At 43.5% G+C, this 23054-nt stretch overlaps 1 protein-coding gene across 1 annotated transcript in view; it reads right to left on the bottom strand.

Moving 5' to 3' along the window:
* The window catches only part of TP63 (tumor protein p63), a 249622-nt gene extending 248963 nt beyond the window's left edge, over positions 1-659 (bottom strand). The window contains exon 1 of the mRNA XM_056565437.1: positions 556-659. Within this exon, the coding sequence (XP_056421412.1) occupies positions 556-617 (62 nt within the window). The 5' untranslated portion in view covers positions 618-659. The remainder of the gene's footprint in view (positions 1-555) is intronic.
* Between the last annotated feature and the right edge of the window lie 22395 nt (positions 660-23054).

Here is a 23054-nt window from a genome sequence, read left to right on the forward strand (position 1 = left end):
TTATAGTATGTTTGCTCTAGCCTATCATTTTTACATCATAATGCATCTTTCTCTGTACATGAATGGATTGTATTGCAAGTGAGTTGGTTTATTATAAATGCAACAGGTGAACAGCTGGTGTTGCCCTGATTGAACGGTTATCAATTACACTAAATCTGGCTAGTAAAATAATCACACCACTGGACATCAATTTATCATGTCATCCCTTTAAGTACATCTCTGCATGTCACAACCATTTCTTGTAAGTGAAAAAGGAACCAATACTTTTCCTGCACATTAGAACCAAAAGAGATCCATCAACAGAGGGATTCCTAGATAACACCAGACGTATGAATGGTCACATTTAACTCAATTCAGGGTTTCCACATTTCACAGACAGTCCTGTACATTCTATGTGTATCTACAGATTATTGTAGATTTTACATTAAACTACGGGTACATTTCTATATAATGTGGCTGGTAAACAGATTCATAACAGAAACTTTCAAATATGATGCAAAATACAACTGAACAGCAAAATCAGGTAAAGCAAAAATGAAGTAGATCAGCACTCACCGTGATATATGTGGATCTGGGTAGTATGGCAGAGCTGTGCAAGGCGAAGGTTCACAATTCATTTCCTTCAGCTTGTTTTGATATAAATAGAGAAATAAATATCTAGTAGAGATTTACATGTAGATATAAAGTACGAACACCTCAACTATAGTGACAACTGGCAGAAGTGATAAAACTTTTTGACATCTGTCAATAGGCGGGACTTATATTGGATGAGCCAATGAAATCTTCCAAGTGACAGAGGCATTGAGTCCTTCAAACTGGGCATCTTCATTTATTTATTTGTTTTGCTTGGTGCTTGAGCCAGTTTTGGCACACACGATAGGCTTCTTGCTTGTAGCATATGCAAAGCTGACCTGTTATTGGCCAACTTGTGGCAGCGTGTGAGTTTTAATTTAGAATTTCTTGGTTGTTACCATTGATTGGTTTGCACATTATGACTGTTCTTCCTGTGCTGCCCTGTCTTTGTGGATTTCTGTTTGGGCTCAGATAATGCAGAAGCCTACATTGTATATAGAAAAATATTCAGGGGAATTTTGTACGTCTTCAGTACACACCAACAATCTTGTGGCAAGGCTGTCGATTTAGGGAAATTCCTTCACATCAAATAAAGTGATCCAAGATCATCTTGTCATTGCACACTTTGTGGTGATATATCCATAAGACGAATGCTATAATTCTCCACAGTGATATAATACCATTAGAGAGATCCGATCTGTGATCAATTAAAAATAAATAGTTGTAAAATTGTCAGCATAAACAACAATAAATAAAGAAATAATGAAAGTATTAAAATGGCACTCACTTGCTGATGGCTGTTTTTCTGTATATAGCATTATATGTAGCAGAGAGCTGCAGTAACGATCACTGTGCCTCCTCTTACTTGGTTCCTACAGAGACTCCCACCCAAACATTGTACTGTAAGCTGATATGGGTTTTGTGGTTTTGTAGAATGAAGGAAATATGAATCAGGTTCTAATTTAAAACCAATTCCAAGAAGAAAAATTAGAGTTAGGGTAGCTATGCAACTAGAGTGCTGTACGCCTAAGCACAAGATATGACCCAGTGCTGAAATACCTACAGTGTACCTTTATAATGAAAACATCAGCATAAATGCCACACTTATGAGACACACTCAGATACTGTGTATCATTTATGTCTTGTAGAAAGTGCCATGTGGATATTCTTTAACTCTGCTGTGTATGTGCCAGAGTGGTCAGAATGCTATTTAAAACTTGACATTCTCCACCCACAGACTGCTTGATAGTCCTGAACATCTGTGAATTGTGAATCCTGTAAACTTGAAGTCTTGAATGTCCGCCAACTTAAATTCTTTGGATAACAGCATGGGTAAATTATAAGACAATGAGGGGTACACAAAAGAGATCGGTTTCAACATTAATTATAGATCCGTTAATTGATTTAGCATCTGTTATACACAGATAGCTTTTCCTATTTATTAAGCACTTAAAACACTACACATATTTCCTATGTCAATGTATGCAATCTTACAAACTTACAGTATATCTCATAAGTAATATATGTAACCCCATAATGACCCTAATAATAAAAAGTTATGTTTTTTTTGTTGTATTAGCTGTGTATGTCTAAAAAAAATAAGATACAGGCAATCAATCTTCATCAAGATGCAACTTTAGAAGACAATCATTGGCCACAGCAGTGAAGTCCTATCTATAATAAAAATGATACTGTGTGAAGAGCGTGTGTGTATGTTGGTTAAATATATCCCTTGGTCAGAACTCAATGTATGCAATTATATAAATCCACAGGGTTTATCATGACAAACTTTTTAATAGCATTTCACAGAAAAACGCAACAAAGATATTTTTACTCACAATTCAGATGTCCCAATTCTTCATTTTTTTTAACTTTTGTAATTAATAAATGTAAGGATTTGGGTATAAAAATGCTGCAGCTGTAATTGTAACAGACCCGGCCACTGTTCACTCTGGACTTGACATTCTGTGGATCCACCTTCTTGCGTGAATCGTTACGTTTATAAACAACAAAAATGCAATAAACAAATGTAAAGATCTTACTGTAACTGCAGAGGAGAGGTGGATCCGCTGTCCTGTGTGGACTATGACTGAACCGTACCAGGGAGAGGAGTCTAAGGTGCTGCTGGTTTTCACCAGAGCCCGGCACAAAGCGGAATGGACTTGCAGCGGCAGGCGACACCCAGGTCACTACCCCTGGCACGATCCATCCACACAGGTTGCCCAGATGATGCTTGGCACAGAAGAAGGTGAAGTCAGGCGAAGCATGGGTCAGGAGGCAGGCAGAAAATTAGCGTAGTCAGGTCACAGGCACAAAGTCAGGAGGCAGGTGGCAAAGGAGCATAGTCAGGTCACAGGCACAAGGTCAGGATGCAGGCGGTAAAGGAGCATGGTCAGGTCACAAGCAAAGGGTCAGGAACACTATATGGCACACACAAGGTAACGCAGGGCACCAATTAAGGGCGAACTGGCCCTTTAAATCTAGCAACGCCGGCGCGCAGTAGCAGAGGACCAGAGAGGCCGGGGACAGAGGAAGGTAAGGGGATGCCCGGGCTTGCATGCGCGAGCACCCTGTATAGTGAGTCCAGGCGCCAACAGGAGGACTAGAAGGGGTGCACTCACAGCCGGAGCATTGCTCATGGTTACATCTGGGACACACGTGCGGGTGCGTCCCGTATCGTGAGTCCCGGAGCCAGGGAGGGGGCAATGCTCACGGCCAGAATGAATGGCCGGAGTGCTGCCCCTAACAGTACCCCCACCTTGACTGAGAGAAAGCTTCTTCAGCCTCAGGAGAGCAATTCTTGCTGTTACTATTCTTTTTGGTAAGGGCTACTATTGGAGCTACTACGGAAGAAAAATGGAATTAATTGACAGTAGTAGTTGGCAAACCCCAAGAATCATTGAATTGCCCAAAGTCCAGAAGGGCAAGGCCAGTCCAGGATGGCTGAAAGCTTAGAAGCATCCATCTGTAGTCCGTGATGGGAAACAATATATCCGAGAAAAGGTAGACTTGTTCTCTCAAAGAGATATTTCTCCAACTTGGCAAACAATTCTCCCGGAGACGCTGCAGGACTTGGCGAACATGAACACGATGTAGTTCTAAATTGGGAGAGAAAATCAGGATATCATCCAGGTAGACTACCACACAGGTATACAAAAGATCGCGAAAGATGTAATTAACAAATTCTTGGAAGACTGCGGGAGCATTACAAAGACCGAAAGGCATAACCAGCTACTCAAAATGGCTGTCTTGGGTGTTAAATGCCATTTTCCATTCATTACCTTCTCGGAAGCGAACTAAATTGTATGCCCCTCGGAGGTCCAATTTAGCGAAGATTCTGGCCCTACGTAGACGATCAAAGAGTTCTGAGATCAGAGGCAAAGGATAGAGATATTTGATATTGATTTTATTTAGTCCCTGAGAGTCAATGCAAGGACGAAGAGAGCCATCTTTTTTTCCAACAAAGAAGAATCCAGCCCCAGCAGGAGAGTAGGATTTTGGGATAAAACCCTTTTGAAGATTTCCTTGAATATATTTTTCCATAGCTTGTGTCTCAGGTACATCTTCCCCGAGGAGATGTAGTTCCTGGTTGAAGGTCAATGGGATAATCATAAGGGCGATGTGGTGGAAGAGTCTCTGCTTGTTTTTCACAGAATACATCTGCAAAGTCACGATAAGGGGAAGGAATACTAGACTTAATGGGAGGCGAGGAAACAATCTTAGGCAGAATGGACTCAAGACAGGGACCTTGACAAAAAACTCCCCAACAAGAAACTTCTCCTGAATTCCAATCAAATTGAGGAGAGTGAAGCTGTAGCCAAGGAAGTCCCAGAAGAAGTGCAGAAGTACAATGGGGAAGTTCTAATAACTGTATCTTCTCCTTGTGTAACACTCCTCCTTGCACGAAGAGAGGTTCCGTGCGAAAAAGGACCTTACACTTCAGGTGCTCCCGTTTAAAAGAAGAAATAAACAGAGGCTCGATAAGATGAGACACTGGTAAACGATGTTTCTGAACCAGAGAGGCATCAATAAAATTTCCGGCAGAACCAGAATCGAGGAAGGCTGTAGCGAGGAATGAAGACTTCATAGGAGTAAGAAGATGAACAGGCATGGTCAAACGTGGAGAGGAACTATTCTCACCCATGGATGCCTCTCCTACAGGCCCTAGGTGCGAGCATTTCCCGGACGCTGAGGACGAGTGCACTATTTTAGGAAGTGTTCAGGACTAGCACAATAAAGGCATAAGTTCTCAGCATGTCTACGGGTTCTTTCTTGAGAAGAAAGTCTAATGCGGTCCACCTGCATGGGCTCTTCTGCAGGTGGAGTGGAAGATGATTGTAGAGGATGTTAAAAAACGGGGCCAAACGGGAACAACATCATGACTGGAGTGGTTCACTATCACGTCGAAGCTCATCTTGTCTCTCCGAAAACCGTACATTAATACGTGTAGTCAGGTTGATGAGATCAGTCAGGGAAGAAGGAAGATCTTGAGCCGCCAAGGCATCCTTGATCCCACTAGAGAGGCCCTTTTAAAAAGTAGCGCACAAAGCCTCATTATTCCAGGCCAGTTCAGAGGCCAAGATGCGGAATTGTACTGCATATTCTCCCAACAAAGAGTTTCCTTGAGAGAGATTCAGTAAAGCTGTCTCCACTGAAGAAGCTTGGGCCGGTCCTCAAATACGTTACGGAATTCAGCAAGGAAAGTCTGGAGATTTGAGGACAGAGGATCATTGCGGTCCCAGAGCGTGGTAGCCCAGGCCAAGGCTTTCCTGGAAAGAAGGCTGATGACAAACGCCACTTTGGCACGTTCAGTGGGAAACTGTTCTGCTTGGAGTTCAAGATACATGAAACACTGAGTAATGAAGCTTCTTGCACAACTTCAGATCTCCATCATACTTGGTAGGCAGAGAAAAATGAATCTTAGAACCAGCTTAAACAACGGGAGCAGGAGTTGCGGAGGGTCCAGCCAGCAGAGGTTGAGGTTGTTGCGATGCGGCCAGAGCGTTGCTCATAGTTACACCTGGGACACGAGTGCGGGTGCATCCCACACCGCGAGTTTCAGGGAGGGGGCAGTGCTCACAGCCAGAATGAATGGCCGGAGCGCTGCCCCTAACAACAAAGAATTGAAAAATGCCTGGAAAATGCCATAAAAAACTTTCCCATCATGAACAGTGGTCATTAAAGGGGTTCTCGGGTGCTTACACATCTTTTCCCCTATCCAAAGCTATCCCCCGTGTGCCAGCTATCACGCCCACTTCCGTAGGCTTGCATTGAGGGGCGGAGGCGTGACATCACACGACGCCGGCCCGGTGGTCGCCTGTAATCAGTCCCGGAGCGAACACGCTCTGGGGACTGATTACAAACGGGGTGCCGCGTGCATGATCCCGGGGGTCCCCAGCGGCGGGACTCCCGCGATCAGGCATCTTATCCCCTATCCTTTGGATAGGGGAAAAGATGTGTAAGCACCGGAGAACCCCTTTAATTGGCTGCCACACTTATCTGTTGAGTACAAAGTGTCATCACTGTGTCCAAAGAAATAAAGGTAGGCTGGGGACAAAAATCATCAGTGTGGGACAGATGGGAGATTTCAGTGGTATACAGTTATTTTTGGCACATGCAGCTGTAGCCACATCAGCAGTTCCCTTTTTATGTATTTTTTGTTTCTGAAAGGCAGGGACGAGATCTGATTAATCGTATTTGATATTACTGCACATTGACATTACTGAGTCTTTATAGAGATATGTGGCTTCACATTGACCCTCGCAGTCTTGATAATATGTGAATCTTTGCCTTGATCATGAAGAAATAATGCTTAGACTTTTCAGTACTAAAGGACAGGCCATCACTGAAATTTTATTAGTCACCAGCAGTACATCATTCAATATCGCAACAAATCAGACATTCTTACATAAGACTAGTTTTGTACATTTGTTCTCTGTGCCATTAATTTACCATACAGGGACATCACACACCATTACTTATCCCTTTACTGTTTATAATCCCTGTACTGTGAGAACGCTATGGCCCAGATTTATCAAACTGTGTGAGAAAATGGGAAAAAGAGAAATATGTGTGCAGCTCACAACCAAAAAGTCTGACGTATATGTGGTTAAAAGGGTCGATCCCCACTGACCAAATATAGGAAAAATAAAATGAATTGTATTAACCACACCTTAAGGACCTCCCCATACTAGATGGTACACAATGATGATAATTGGAGACAGTTTGTATGAGACAAATGTATAAGATTTATTACACAATCAAAAGACAATTAATCATATATAAAATATGCATGGAAAAGAGCAAGTAAAAATATAAAATATAATAATTGGAATATTGCATTACTTGATTATATATTTACCATTGGGCCCTAACGGTGAAAATAGAACACTGCCAGTAATGATTAAAACACTTTTGTAATGATGGTATTAACTGTGAATCCGGCAATTTTGATACTCTGGCACTTTAAAATGCTCTGGGAATTTGAAATAGTTCAGCATATGATGTTAAACGATGAATATATCATAGATATTGTTCAGTCTCTCTCAGATGACTATAATTGGCCACCTACAGTGTATTATATTGTAGTATCTCACCGGGTCTCCGGCTGCTGGTCCCGTGCTGCGACGGACTGAGAATGAAGTCAGGTTTTAAGTACCCTGAAACGCGTTTAGAGCCTTGTGTAATCTGAATATAGCACTAAAAAAGACACACTGCTATTTGTTTACAATTTACATCAAAGCCGGCTTGAATGAACTGAAGCGATCCGCCTACCACAACTCGGTCTCCGTTCCATACATCAGGTACGCTGGTTGCCTGTCTGTCAGATCCTCGTACATCAACTATTGGTCTGCATTTGGGAGCATTGAATTACCAAGCCACGAGTTCCACCTGCTGGAGCCTCCTGCCGGAGCCCGAGTCCGGAGCTGACTCGTGAGTAACCGTCCCATATGGCGCATACAGAACCCGCAATTGCAGACATCCAGAGGACTTCAGCGCCCGCACCATTTCAACAGCCGCAGGACTTCATTCTCGGTCCATCAACGGTCAACACGGAACCAGCGGCCTGAGACCCGGTGAGATACAACAATATAATACACTGTAGGTGGCCAATTATAGTCATCTGAGAGACTGAACAATATCTATGATATATTCATCGTTTAACATCATATGCTGAACTATTTCAAATTGCCGAAGTATTTTAAAGTGCCGGAGTATCAAAATTGCCAGATTAACAGTTAATACCATCATTACAAAAGTGTTTTAATCATTACTAGCAGTGTTCTATTTTTACCGTTAGGGCCCAATGGTAAATATATAGTCAAGTAGTGCAACATTCCAATTATTATATTTTATATTCTTACTTGCTTTTTTCCATGCATATTTTATATATGATTAATTGTCTTATGATTGTGTAATAAATCTTATACATTTGTCTCATACAAACTGTCTCCAATTATCATCATTGTGTACCATCTAGTATGGTGAGGTCCTTGAGGTGTGGTTAAAGGGGTACTCCGGTGGTTAAGATTTTTGGCTATATTGCATCTTCTTTTAATGTTCATGTTTTTTGCAATTGACATGTATTATATGTCTGTGTAGCATGTGTCTTTTTTCTTGCCTGTTTGTGGGCCAGGAAGTTCTGTAGTTCTGTGTTGGATCTCTAACTGTTGTCCACAGGTTAGGATTAGGCTGTGGACAAGATGTCATAGCTTTTTTTTTTCTCTGTTCTTTCAGAACTGCATGACAGAGATAGGCCACGCCCCCTCATCTCCCCCTCCTGGAGGTTGCAGGTGTGCATGACAGCAAGAAGCTAGTACACATCTCCTCATCTCCCCTCCCCCTGCTCTGTCTTCTGAGGACGCAGGTCTGCACTGAAAGAAGACAGAGAAGATAAGAGTGTTATCTGAAGGGGAGGATAATAAAGTGCACAGGCTGGGGATGTATAGACTGCAGGGGAATAAATCTCGGACTGGGGATGATTTCTATTTGTGAAGGGGGGTGGGGGGACTCCTGAATGACACATGCTGGGAGTTGTAGTCCCTGTTATGTGTGTGTATGCTAGTGTTTTCAAACCAGTGTGCCTCTAGCTTTTGCAAAACTACAACTCCCAGCATTCCCTGACAGTCTTTGGGCATGTTGGGAGTTGTAGTCTTGCAACAGCTGGAGGCACGCTGATTGGGAAACACTGGCCTAGCCTATTCAATATATTACAAACAAAGTGCATTGTTTCCCAACCAGGGTGTCTTCAGCTGTTTCAAAACTACAACTCCCAGCATGCCCGGACAGCGTTGGCTGTCCAGGCATGCTGGTAGTAGTAGTATTGCAACACCTGGAGGCACCCTGGTTGGGAAACACTGGTGTATGCCCTTTAGAGGTGTGGTGAACTACAACCCCGAGGAGACTACACAGGCAGCATGCTGGTGGTATACCACAGACTGAAGACTTCCGAATGACACATGCTGGGAGTTGTAGTCCCTTTTGTGTGTGTATGCCAGTGTATCCCAACCATGGCTGTTTATATTAGTGTGCTGTGTATAAGGGGGCCGACCCAGGAAAACAGTAGAGTGGGTAAAGGGCGAAACCAAAAAAACAAAAAAAAAGGAGCCGCCCCAAACCAGCAAGGCATGTGGCATGCTGGGATTTGTAGTTTTCAGCACAGCAAGAAACAGGATATAGAAGCAAAGATAGGAAAACAAAGTGGGGGATAAAAAGACAACAAAGAACGGAAATAGAGTAGGCTAAACAACAAGAATAGAAATGAAACAAAACAAATAGGGTAAGTCACAAACGGAAAAACACGTTGACCACCGGAGTACCCCTTTAATACAATTAATTTAATTTTTCCTGTGTGAGAAAATAATTGGAGTGATTTTCCCATAGCACCCAATCACAGCTCAGCTAACGAGCTCTGGTAATGTGAAACCTGAGCTGTTATTGGCTGCTGTGGGAAAATCTCTCCACTTTTATTCTCACAGTTTGAGAAATCTGGGCCTATGTTCATTATTTCTGTACTGTGACATCACTTTGTGCTTTATCCTAGTAATGCCACATTTATTCCTAGTTCTGTGACATCACTGAGTGCATTGTTCTTATACTGTAACATCAGGGTGTGCAGTAACCATTTTCTTGTCTTCACAGTCTTTATTATCCATGTGATGTGACATCACAGTGTTTAATATGCTGTTTTGGCACATCACTTTTTTGCATTATTTTACATAGTAGTAACTCAATGTGACCATGATCAATGTGTGCCTCATCTGTGCACTGTGCCATTATTTGGGTCTGCTACAGTCTAGTGACATCACTTCAGGTATGTTTTTCAAATACCTTTACTTTACCTTCCATAATGCCAATAAAAGCATAAAAAAAAAAAAATAACCCTGTCAACACATATAGGCATATAGATTGGTTTGGACTCCAGTATATAGAATTACAATAAATGCAGTAGTAACAGAAAATTGCTGGTAGGATTTAGTGTGTAGGTTTGTTGCACACATCACAACTCAGCTCCGACACTTTGAAGCCACTGTACTTGGGTATCTTCAGACGCTCCCATAGAGACTGAATAGAGCTGCAGCGAGGGTTTGCAACCTCACGTTCCACTCTAAAAGGACACTCGGAACGCCATTCACAAAGTTGCGGATCAGGTAGTTATCCCCTATCCTGTGGATAGAGGATAACTTTGCAAGATGATAAAATGGTGCTGTAGAAGAGGTTTTACCATGTACACGGAGATCAAATATGTGTTTGTAACCTACAGTTTATCATGGGCACAACAAAATAAATTGTTGGAAAATGTGAATAAAAAAAAAAAAAAAAAAAAAAGCACTACATTGTTATCACAAAAGTAGCAGCCATAGACCTGTAACAGTTAAAGCGGGTGCTCCAGTTTAGGAAAATGTATCCCCTATGCAAAGGATAGAGGATAAGTGTCTGATGATGGTGGGCCCGACCGCTAGGTACCCTTGTGATCTCCTGGACAGTCTTCCGGCTCTCCTCGTGAACGAAGCGAGGGTTGGTATGTTCCCTCCATGTATCTCTGTAGGAGAGCCAAAGCGCTCTACTCGTGTATGCATAGATATACATGGAGGGGGTGAGTCGACCACCGCTTTGTGCGGCCGTCGACACGGATCCGTGCATGGGGAGAGCTGGCACACTGGGCAGGAGATCACGGGGGTCCCAGCGGTCGGATCTCTCGTAATCAGACACTTATCTCAAAAATGTATCCAAATCCTTTGGATAGGGGATACATTTTCCTTACCCCTTTAATGTGCACAGATAATTTAAGGAAATCTGTGCACAGTTTTGTATGTTTTATTTGTGTTTAACCCCTTAAGGACCGAGGTCATTTTGGCCTAAAGGACCAGATCATTTTTTGCACATCTGACCATTGTCACTTCAAGCATTAATAACTCTGGGATGCTTTTACTTATGAATTTGATTCTGAGATTGTTTTTTCATGCCTACTTTATTGTAGTGGTAAATTTTTGTCGATACTTGCACCATTTCTTGTTGAAAAATTCCCAAATTTCATGAAAAATTTGAAAATTTTGCATTTTTCTACATTTGAAGCTTTCTGCTTGTGAGGAAAATAGACATATCACATACATTATATATTGATTAACATATACAATATGTCTACTTTTTCTTTGCATCCTAAAGTTGACATTTTTTACTTTTGGAAGACATCAGAGGGCTTCAAAGTTCAGCAGCAATGTTTCACAAAAGTTTCAAAATCGGAATTTTTCAGGGACCAGTTCAGTTTTGAAGTGGATTTGAGGGGTCTTCATAATAGATATACCCCATAAATTACCCCATTATAAAAACTGCACCCCTCAAAGTATACAAAATGATATTCAGAATGTTTGTTAGCCCTTTAGGTGTTTCACAGGAATAGCAGCAATGTATTTTTTACACTGACATGTTCTTGTAGAATCAGTTTTTGAATTTTTACAAGGGGTAATAGGAGAAAATGCCCCCCAAAATGTGTAACCCAATTTCTGTCCAGTAAGTGCTCTATGGGTGCAGTAGAGGGCTCAGAGACAAATGAGCAACAATGGAATTTTGGAGAGTGAACTTTGCATGTCGCATTTAGGAAGCCTGTATGGTTCCATAACAGCAAAAAAAAAAAAACACATGGCATACTATTTTCGGAACTACACCCCTCAAGGAACATAACAAGGGTACAGTGAGCCTTAACACCGCACAGGTGTTTGACAACTTTTCTTTAAATTCGGATGTGTAAATAGAAAAAAAAATGTCACTAAAATGCAGTTTTTCGCCCAAATTTACAATTTTTACAAAAGGTAATAGGAGAAAATGCCCCACAAAATTTGTAACCCCATTTCTTCTGAGTATGAAATTAAAGGAGCCACATTTGGCTTTTTGAATGCAAATTTTGCTGAAATGGTTTTTGGGGGGCATGTCGCATTTAGGAAGCTCCTATGGTTCCATAACAGCAAAAAACAAACAAACACATGGCATACTATTTTGGAAACTACACTCCTCAAGGCACGTAACAAGGTGTACAGTGAGACTTAACACCCCACAGGTGTTTAATGACTTTTTAAAGTCGGATGTGTCCATTAAAAACAAAAAAATTTCACTAAAATGCAGTTTATTCCCCAAATTTAATATTTTTACAAGAGGTTATAGGAGAAAATGCCCCCCCCCAAAAAAAAAAAAATTGTAACCCCATTTCTTCTGAGTATGGAAATACCCCATATGTGGATGTAAAGTGCTCTGCGGGCGAACTACAATACTCAGAAGAAAAGGAGCTTTTGGAGAGAGAATTTGTTTGGAATGGAAGTCGGGGGCCATGTGCATTTACAAAGACCCCATGCTACCATAACAGTGGACCCCACGCCTACATGTGACCCCATTTTGGAAACTACACTCCTCACAGAATGTAATAAGGGGTGCAGTGAGCATTTACACCCCACTGGTGTCTGACAGACTTTTGGAACAGTGGGCTGTGCAAATGAAAAATTACATTTTTCATTTTCATGGACCACTGTTCCAAAAATCTGTCAGACACCTGTGTGGTGTAAATGCTCACTGCACCCCTTGCTGCATTCCTAGAGGGGTGTAGTTTCCATAATGGGGTCACATGCGGTGGGGGGTCCACTGTTCTGGCCCCATGGGTGCTTTGTAAACACACATGGCCTTCAATTTCAGCCAAATTCTCTCTCCAAAAGCCCAATGGCGCTCCTTCTCTTCTGAGCCCTGTAGTTCACACACAGAGCATTTACATCCACATATGGGGTATTTATATACTAAAGAAATGGTGTTACAAATTTTGGGGGCTTTTTTCCTATTACCCCTGTTGAAAATGAAAAATTTGGGATAGCACCAGCATTTTTGTGAAAAAATAAAGATTTGTAATTTTCACCGAAAATTCTTCAAACACTTGTGGGTAGTTAAGGCTCACTATACCCCTTGTTACGTTCCTTAAGGGGTGTAGTTTCCAAAATGGAGTCACATGTAGGTGTTTTTTTAATTTATTTTGCGTTTATGTCAGAACCGCTTTAACGATCAGCCACCCCTGTGCAAATCACCTCAAATGTACATGGCGCTCTCACTTTTGAGCCTTGTTGTGCGCCTGCGGAGCATTTTATGTCCACATATGAGGTATTTCTGTACTCAGGAGAAATTGTGTTACAAATTTTTGGGGTCTTTTTTTCCTTTTACTTTTTGTGAAAATAAAATAAATTCTTTTTACAAAAACATGCTGGAGTAAGCCCCAACTTTACCTTTTTATAATGAATAAAAGGAGAAAAAGCCCCTCAAAATTTGTTAGCCATTTTCTCGCGAGTACAGAAATACCTCATATGTGGCCCTAAACTGTTGCCTTGAAATACGACAGGGCTCCGAAGTGAGAGAGTGCCATGTGTATTTGAGGCCTAAATTAGGGATTTGCATAGGGGTGGACATAAGGTTATTCTATGCCAGTGATTCCCAAACAGGGTGCCTCCAGCTGTTGCAAAACTCCCAGCATGACTGGACAGTCAGTGGCTGTCTGGCAATACTGGGAGTTGCTGTTTTGCAGTGCCGTACTTGATGTTTTTCATTTTTATTGGGGGGGGGGGGGGGGGACTGTGTAGGGGTATGTGGCTGCATCTCAAACTTGCAGCGAGAAACTCGCTGTAATCCCCCGCCGGTGTGAATGTACCCTGTACAACAACCTCCATCTGTTGCAATACTACAACTCTCAGCATGCCCTTTGGCTGTCCATGCATGCTGGGGGTTGTAGTTATGCAACAGCTGGAGGCACATGGGTTGGTAAGCACTGAGTTAGGAAACAGACAATGTTTCCCAACCAGTGTGTCTCCAGTTGTTGCAAAACTACAACTCCCAGCATGCCCAGACAACAGAAGGGCATGCTGGGAGTAGTAGCTGGTGGAGAACAATTTGGAGACTACTGTGTAGTGGTGTCCAAACTGTAGCTCTCCAGGTGTTGCAAACTTCAACTCCAAGCATGCCCAGACTGCCCAGGCATGCTGGGAGTTGTAGTTCAGCAACATCTGAAGGGCCAGATGTTACAGAACTACAACTCCCAGCATGCCTGGACTGTCTGGGCATGCTGAGAGTTGTAGTTTTGTAACATCTGGAAGAGCACAGATTGGAGACCACTGCACAGTGGTCTCCAAACTGTGACCCTCCAGTTGTTGCAAATCTACAACTCCGCGCATGCCCGAACAGCCAAAGGCTGTCTGAGCATGCTGGGAGTTGTAGTTTTGAAACTCCTAGAAGCAGCAGTGAAGATCACTTTACAGTGATCTTCACTGCTGCCTCTGATGCTGCCGCTGCCTTCTCCACTTGCCTGCCGTCGTGCCTCCTACACTTGTGCCTGCCACCGCCCCGGTACCCCCCCCCCCCCCAGCTCTCGGGATCCTCTTCCTCACTCTGCCTGACTTCTAGGGGCGGGCAGAGCGGGGTAATTGAACTTTAACCCCCCTCCCCAGTCAGCTGAGACACTGTGATTGGTCCACAGGGACCAATCACAGTGATCGCTGACCAGGACCACAGATGGGGGGCTTGCAGAAGTTAACTGAATGACTTATATAAACGTCATGATGCGCGAACTACCAGCATGACATGAGGTTTAAATAAGTCATTCTGCGGGAAGGGGTTAAAAAAGCTGCCACAGTCTGGAGTCCTGGGGGGGGGGGTGTACAGCCTTAGCCAATCATAGTTCATCTCACACACTGAACTGCTCTGGGATTTGTGTAGCAGAGTGAAGGAGGAAGTTTTCCCCTGTATGGCTTCAGATGATGTCACGCCTGCTGGGAAACGCCCCTTCCCAGTCTGTGAATCTGAATGAGACTGAGCAGAAAATACAGAGCAATATCAAGGTAGAAAACTAAAAGATAATAAAAATAAAGGCAGAGGGTGGTTTATCATAATGGGGGCAGAGAACTGGGAGGATTATAACATTTAAATGGGCACTGTCACCAACTTTTTTTTTGATATGTTGTAGTACATATGTACTACAACATATCTCTAATATAGTTTCATTATTTTTTTATTATAAGGGTGTAATTTACATTTGAAATTGTAAATTTTCCTAGTGGCCGGCTGCAGCCTGACGTGACGTCACACCTGAAAAAGAACTGATTTTGGCCTGGCAATCAGTCCTTTTTCATTTAGGCTGCTCTCGCTCCCTGCCTGTCAATCAGACAGACGGGAGCGAGCGCATTGGCTCCCCGGCCACTGGCCGCCTCGTCGCCGCCGCTGTCCCTGCATGCCCGCTGATGGTAAGTATAACGGAGGGAACGGGGTATGCGGGCGGGGGGTTTGTGATGGAGGGAACGGGGTATGGCGGGGAGGGGGTTTGACGGAGGGAACGGGCTAGCGCCATAGCGCCGCATGGCACTAACTTATAGTTTATCTACACAGGGTGCCTCCAGCTGTTTCACTACTACAACTCCCAGCATGCCCTGACAGCCAATAGATGTCAGTGCAAGCTGGGAGTTATAGTGGTGAAACAGCTGGAGGCACCCTGTGTAGATAAACTAAGGGCGGAAGTCCCCCCCCCCCAGCAGGCATCAGTGACGTGGTGCCTGCTGGTGAAGTCTGCCTGGTAGTGAGCACACTACCAGGCAGAAAAAAAGTTATTTTTAATATAGTAAAAATTAAAATTTAAAGCAGGGAGGGGGTTAGGGATAGATTGACAATAGGCAGGGACAGAATTTTTTTTTTTTTCTTTAACAAGATCATGAGAGGTACTTTTTAACATACAAGGGCATGGACTTCACTAAACCTCTAGGAGCAAAATATTACCATTGTGTCCTTGAAGTCCTGAAAGTTGTGAGGTGAGGCCTCCCTGGATTGTAAATGTCTTCTGCCTGTAGTACATCCTAATGCCATATCTTCCCCATGTAAGCAACCGATGCACCCAACCAGCCTCCTGATGTAAAGAGGTCTGAATAAAATATAATTTGACCTATGGCTGCGCTGCTCTGTATGCAACCAGGTGTGATGCACTTTGTGTTTTGACGTGATGAAAACATGATTCATCAGGCCAGGCTACCTTCTTCTAATGCTTCATAGTCCTCAAGTGCAGATGTGTTCTAACATCTTCCATAAATACTTTTTGTAACATAGAGGCTTATTGGCACAGCAGAACATGAATGCTTTAGCCAGCAATGATGTAGAGAGGCTCTTTTCATCTTTTTCTTATTCTCTTTGACTTCAATGCTGTCTGCCAAACCTAATGCTGTCTGCAAATGCTGCCGATCAGTGAAGATCTACCATGTAATGTTCACCTTTTACCAACAGATGGCAGGCATCCTTACAAACTCTTACAGCCAAAAGCCCTAGCAGGTGAGATGCAGAGGAGTGAGTACACCCCAGTCCTTCAGTCCAACAGCAGTAATTTCACATAGGTATACTTTTTAGGGGAGATTTATCAAAACCTGTGCAGAGGCAAAGTTGCTGAGTTGCCCATAGCAACCGATCAGATCCCTTCTTTAATTTTTAACAAATATGAAAGAAGTGATCTGATTGGTTGCTATGAGCAACTGGGCAACTTTTCCTCTGCACAGGTTTTGATAAATCTCCCTCTTTATGTTTTAGTATTTTTGCACTATACTAACATTAGGCTTTTCTCTGGGAAAATTTTTACACCAGTTGTGACTTGTGACCAGTGTGACTTGTGTACGTTTACACAAGTATTTTGTGCCAAAAAAATAAATAAAAAAATTCAAAACTATCAAGGTGCAACACAAATGTTAAATTGGCCTATCTGCGTCATGTACTTAATCTGCCCCATTTTTTTTTTTACAACCTGCAGTATCTACAGTATTATCATTTTATTATACATTGTATTATACAACACTGTTACGCCGAGCGCTCCGGGTCCCCGTTCCTCCCCGGAGCGCTCGCCTCATCCTCGTTGCTGCAGCGCCCCGGTCAGATCCACTGACCGGGTGCGCTGCGGTACCGCCTCCAGCCGGGATGCGATTCGCGATGCGGGTGGCGCCCGCTCGCGATGCGCACCCCGGCTCCCGTACCTGACTCGCTCTCCGTCGGTCCTGTCCCGGCGCGCACGGCCCCGCTCCCTAGGGCGAGCGCGCACCGGGTCTCTGCGATTTAAAGGGCCACTGCGCCGCTGATTGGCGCAGTGGTTCTAATTAGTGTGTTCACCTGTGCACTCCATATATATACCTCACTTCCCCTGCACTCCCTCGCCGGATCTTGTTGCCCTTGTGCCTAGTGAAAGCGTTCCCTTGTGTGTTCCTAGCCTGTGTTCCAGACCTCCTGCCGTTGCCCCTGACTACGATCCTTGCTGCCTGCCCCGACCTTCTGCTACGTCCGACCTTGCTTCTGTCTACTCCCTTGTACCGCGCCTATCTCAGCAGTCAGAGAGGTTGAGCCGTTGCTAGTGGATACGACCTGGTCACTACCGCCGCAGCAAGACCATCCCGCTTTGCGGCGGGCTCTGGTGAACACCAGTAGTGACTTAGAACCGGTCCACTAGCACGGTCCACGCCAATCCCTCTCTGGCACAGAGGATCCACCTCCTGCCAGCCGGCATCGTGACAAACACAACATGCTGCAGAATTTAAAATCGGTAGAATGCCCTTAATTCCACTGGGATTATTTCCCCATTTGTTAGCTTAGCTTGGAAAACTGGCATTTACTGGCACTGTACTGTAATTTGTGGCTGATCTGAACATTAAGTTTTTATAATGTTCATTTATTTACAATTTTTAGAAAGCACTTTAAAATCTTATGGTTTGCTACTATGTACTAAATATTCTATCTACTACAATTTTCACATTATACTCCTACATACTGTACTATGTTTAGAAGTATCTGTTAGTATCTGCTGGGGCATACTTTGGCCCTGATTTACTATTGTAAACCCGACATATTTTGTTTGGTTGTGCACCAGATTCTGAATTGAAAAAACCCGACAAACTCTCCATTTAACTGAGAAAACCCGAAAAAGTAGCGTGGTCGGCGGGAAAAGGGGGTGATCGGAAAGGGGGCGTGTCCCCGACATTTTCACAAAAACCCAACATATTTACTAAGGTTTCCACAGAAAATATAGTAAATTTGAGCTGAGGAAAACCCGACAGATCAGAGCATGTGTAAAATAAAAAAATGTAGGGAAAAGTGCAAAATGTAGGGAAACCTTAGTAAATAAATTGTTGGGAATTAAAACTCACAAAGAAAACTGCACTCCATTCTTAGTAAATCAAGGCCTTTATTTATATCTTATCACAGGACAGTTCTGAAATATATTCAAAGTACCTGTCTGAAGTCCAGTTGCAGTTCAAAAATGAGCTTGTGACATGCACTAGGTGTTTTTTTCCTGCTTAAAAAACAAACCAAGGGGGGATTTAGAATTTGTTGTAAAGCAGGTTTCTTGCCTATTTTAGCCGCAATTTTTTTGTACAATGGCTTAATTGCATCAAAATTTAGCACCTTTTCAGATTGTATTTTTAAGGGGGAGATTTATCAAAAACTGTGCAAAGGAAGAGTGGTGCAGTTGCCCATGGCAACCAATCAGATTGCTTCTTTCTCTTTAAAGAGACCTGTGAAAAATGAAACAAGCAATCTGATTGGTTGCTATAGGCCACTGGGCAACTTTTCCTCTGGACAGGTTTTGATAAATCTCCCCTTAAGTGCTTTTGTAAAAAAAAGTGTTGTAGTAGAATACAATTCTAGCTGTGATTTGCAGTGGTAATGCTTAAAAATACAACTTTTTACATTTAGGCACAAATCTTTACACAATACTTGAAATTTTGCCGCAAGTCTAAAGTCATTTTAAAGGCTTTGAAAAAGTGCTTTCAACATTTTTACATGAGTTAGGTAAGGAGTGTGGACTTGACCCTGATTTATCATATGGTCTGCACCTTTTTAATACATTTGATGCAAGTACACCAAAAAAACACAACTTCAAACTGTGTAGAAAATCACTTCACTGACATTAATAGATCCCCCCCTCACGTGTAGATTTGTGTTGTGTTGGACTATTTGATAAAAAGCCACAAAAACTGCATTAAAAATACATAAACCATGTTAAAGGAAATCTGTCATCAATGTCACCTGCACTAACCTGTTAGTACAGACTGGTAGTGCAGGTTACACTGATGACAACCAAACTTACTGGGTCCCATTCCGTGCGCCTGTTCTCCCACAATCCACCACCATATCTTTCGTTCTGGGGCTGACTTGAAGCATGGGCAGAGTTTCGAGACGTCACCACTGCTATTTGCTAGCAGCGGGACCCAGCAGAGAAGCAGTAACAGTGACATCACAAAGCTCCACCCATGCTCCTAGTCTGCCCCAGAACAGAACATACGATGGAAGATAGTGGGAGAACCAGAGCACAGAACAGGACCAGGTAAGTACGGATTTTCTTTAAAAAGAAAAATTGCATGCATCTTTTTAAAGAGTGTGTGATGGCATACTTAACCACTTAGGGACCCAGGGCATACAGGTATGCCTTCGCTCCTTGGTACTTAAGGACCCCATGCAAATGCCCAGGGGGGTCCTGAGACCCCCCCCCCCCCCATGTCGGCGTTCGACGCAAATCGCCAGTGAATTCACACTGGCGATTTGCGACGATTCCGTGTCATACAGGTCTCCGGTGACCCGGAAAATAAGGGGGATCGGGGTTGTCCAAGACACCCACGATCCCCCTGAAGGGATATGAGTGAGGTGGCAGGGATGCCACCCCTCCTATCCCTGCTATTGGTCGTTCAGAAGCGACGACCAATAGCAGATCGGGGCGGGGGTTAACGTTTGGTTCCCCTGCTCTGCCCACCCACTGTAGTCCAGACAGGGTGGGGGAGCCGACGGTGACTGGCGCCGAAGGTCCCCTTACCATCGGCAGCGGCAGCAGGCTGCTATCGGCCGCAGCAGAGGACGGCGATGAGGCTCCCTGGATCGTACGGAAGCCGTTTAGTTGCCTAGCAACATCTGGAGGGCTACAGTTTGGAGACTACTATACAGTGGTCTCTAAACTGAAGCACTACAGATGTTGCAAAACTACAACTCCCAGCATGCCGAGACAGCTGTTTGCTGTGTGGGCATGCTGGTATTTGCAGTTTTGCAACAGCTGGAGGGCTACAGTTTGGAGATCACTGTGCAGTGGTCTCTAAACTGTAGCCCTCCAGATGTTGCAGAACTGCAAATCCCAGCATGCCCAAACAGAAAGCAGCTGTCTCGGCATGTTGGGAGTTGTAGTTGTGTACCTCCAGCTGTTCCATAACTACATCTCCCAGCATGCCCTTCGGCGATCAGTACATGCTGGGAGCTGTAGTTTTGAAACAGCTGGAGGCACACTGGTTGGAAAATACTGAGTTAGGTAACAGAACCTAATTGAAGGTTTTCCAACCAGTGAGCCTCCAACTGTTGTAAAAGTGCAACTCCCAGCATGCACGGTCTGTCATTCACACGGGCAGGTTTACAGTGAGTTTCCTGCTTCCAGTTTGACAAATTTTTCGCCTCAGCACAAACTCACCGTTAACCCCGCCTGTGCGAATGTACCCTAAAAAAACTACACTACACTAACACATAATAAAGGGTAAAACACTACATTTACACCCCCTTACACTGTCCTCCCCCCCAATAAAAAGGAAAAACGTATCGTACGGCAGTGTTTCCAAAACTGAGCCTCCAGCTGTTGCAAAACAACAACTGAAAAAGGGGTCTATTGAAAAAGAGGTCTCCCCGAAATGCGTCTAGGACTCTACCCTACCATATTGACCACCTATAGGATCCAATTCAACTTATCCAGACTTGCAACTGCTGGAACCCCCTGCAATAGGGACCACTGTTTGAGACAAACCAGGAAGTGCTCACTCCACCAAGTGAACGCCGTCCATACACGGCATGTGGATCATCACTGCCTGCGTCCACTCACCACAGCTGCTTGCCACAAAACTCTCCACACCATCGGAGGAACCCTGAGACTTTACCGCACAGACGCACCAGGCCAGCCACCGAGCAGAGCCCATCCGTGCCACGGAGCCCAGCACATCAGGGGCTACCATCTCAGGCATATGGAGCGGTGAGTAGTGCAGAAGCACCAACAACTATCTATCTACCTACAACTATTAACTTTTTGTTGCAACTTACGATACTAACTCTGACACCATCTGTTACAATCATTGCAATCAGAACACTCGCTATACTAATCTGCCAAAAGCTATGGCCAAAGTCTAATGATATTCGGTCAGCAACAGACTAATAACTCCTATCCAATAGGTGGCTGCTATATGGACTAAATATTTTTACTATTAATTATTTTCAATGATTTATTTATTTATTTATTCATTTAAATATTATTATTTTTTTTATCTAATATTATGGTATATTATCATTGCATTAATTTGTATGTTGTCTAGTCCATAGCAAGGGCCCTGCTTGGACTATTCTGTATAATTTAATAAAATACTGTTATATATACAACCAGTCCTATCCCAACTATTTCCTACTCTTACAATATACACCACATTTCCCATACAAATATATATCTTGAGGTCTGTATCCATTTCTTTCATTGCTTCCACTAATTGACACGTGGGTTACTTGTAACGCAGAAACCTTGGTACATATTTTTGCTACATCTATTAGTGTGAGCCCCCCAATCTCCTTTTATATTATTATGCAAAACAACAACTCCCAGCATTTCCGGACAGCCACTGACTGTCCAGGCATGCTGGGAGTTTAGCAACAGCTGGAGGCCCCCTGTTTGGAAGTCACTGGCATAGAATACCCCTATGTCCACTCCTATGCAATCCCTAATTTAGTCCTCAAATGCGCATGGCGCTCTCTCACTTCAGAGCCCTGTCGTATTTCAAGGAAACAGTTTAGAGCCACATATGGGGTATTTCCATACTTGGGAGAAATTGCACTACAAATTTTTTTTTCTCTTCCTTTACCCCTTATGAAAAGGAAAAGTTGGGGGCTACACCAGCCTGTTAGTGTAAAAAAAATAAAAAAAAATTACACTAACATGCTGGTGTTGCCCCATATTTTTATTTTCACAAGCGGTAAAAGGAAAAAAAGACCCCCAAAATTTGTAACGCAATTTCTTCGTGGGCGTGAAATGCTCTGCGGGCACACAACAAGGCTCAGGAGTGAGAGAGCACTATGTACATTTGAGGCCTAAATTGGGGATTTGCATAGGGGAGGCTGATTTTACAGTGGTTCTGACATAAATGGAAAAAAATAAATACCCATAATGTGACCCCATTTTGGAAACTACATCCCTCACGAAATGTAACAAGGGGTATAGTGAGCCTAAGCACCCCACAGGGTGTTACCTTACATTTTTCATTTTCACAAGGGAAAATAGGAAAAAAGCCCCCCAAAATTTGTAACCCCATATGTAGATGTAAAATGCTCTACGGGCGAAGTACAATGCTCAGAAGAGAAGGAGGGCCATTGGACTTTTGAAGAGAAAATTTGGCCGTGTGTTAACAAGGCCCCTATTATGCCAGAACAATGGACCCCCCCACATGTGACACCATTTTGGAAATTACACCCCTCATGTAATGTAATAAGGAGTACAGTCAGGGGCGGACTGACACCACTCAGGGCCCCCAGACCAAATAAAGCAAGGGCCCCCAGCAAGACTCCACCCCTGGCCCCAAATCTGCCCCACCCCTATTCCCACCCAGTATGCATATGAATATTTGCCATAGAAAGGAGGTGCAGTGCGCTTGAGGCTATGGGATACTTTGAGGGAATGCAATGCCAATCACCTTAACTACACCGAGGGGGAGATTTATCAGAACTTTGGCAGAGGAAAAGTTGTCCAGTTGCCCATAGAAACCAGTCAAATTACTTCTCTCATTTTTCAGAGGCCTTTTCAAAAATGAAAGAAGCGATCTGATTGGTTACTATGGGCAACTCAGCAACTTTTCTTCTGGACAGGTTTTGATGAATCTCCCCCCAAGTGCCTTAAAACACTGAACTCCTCCTTTTTGTGCCAACTTGGGATCTCTGTCTGTGAT

The sequence above is a fragment of the Hyla sarda genome, chromosome 3, assembly GCF_029499605.1.
Source record: "Hyla sarda isolate aHylSar1 chromosome 3, aHylSar1.hap1, whole genome shotgun sequence".
Taxonomy (NCBI): domain Eukaryota; kingdom Metazoa; phylum Chordata; class Amphibia; order Anura; family Hylidae; genus Hyla; species Hyla sarda.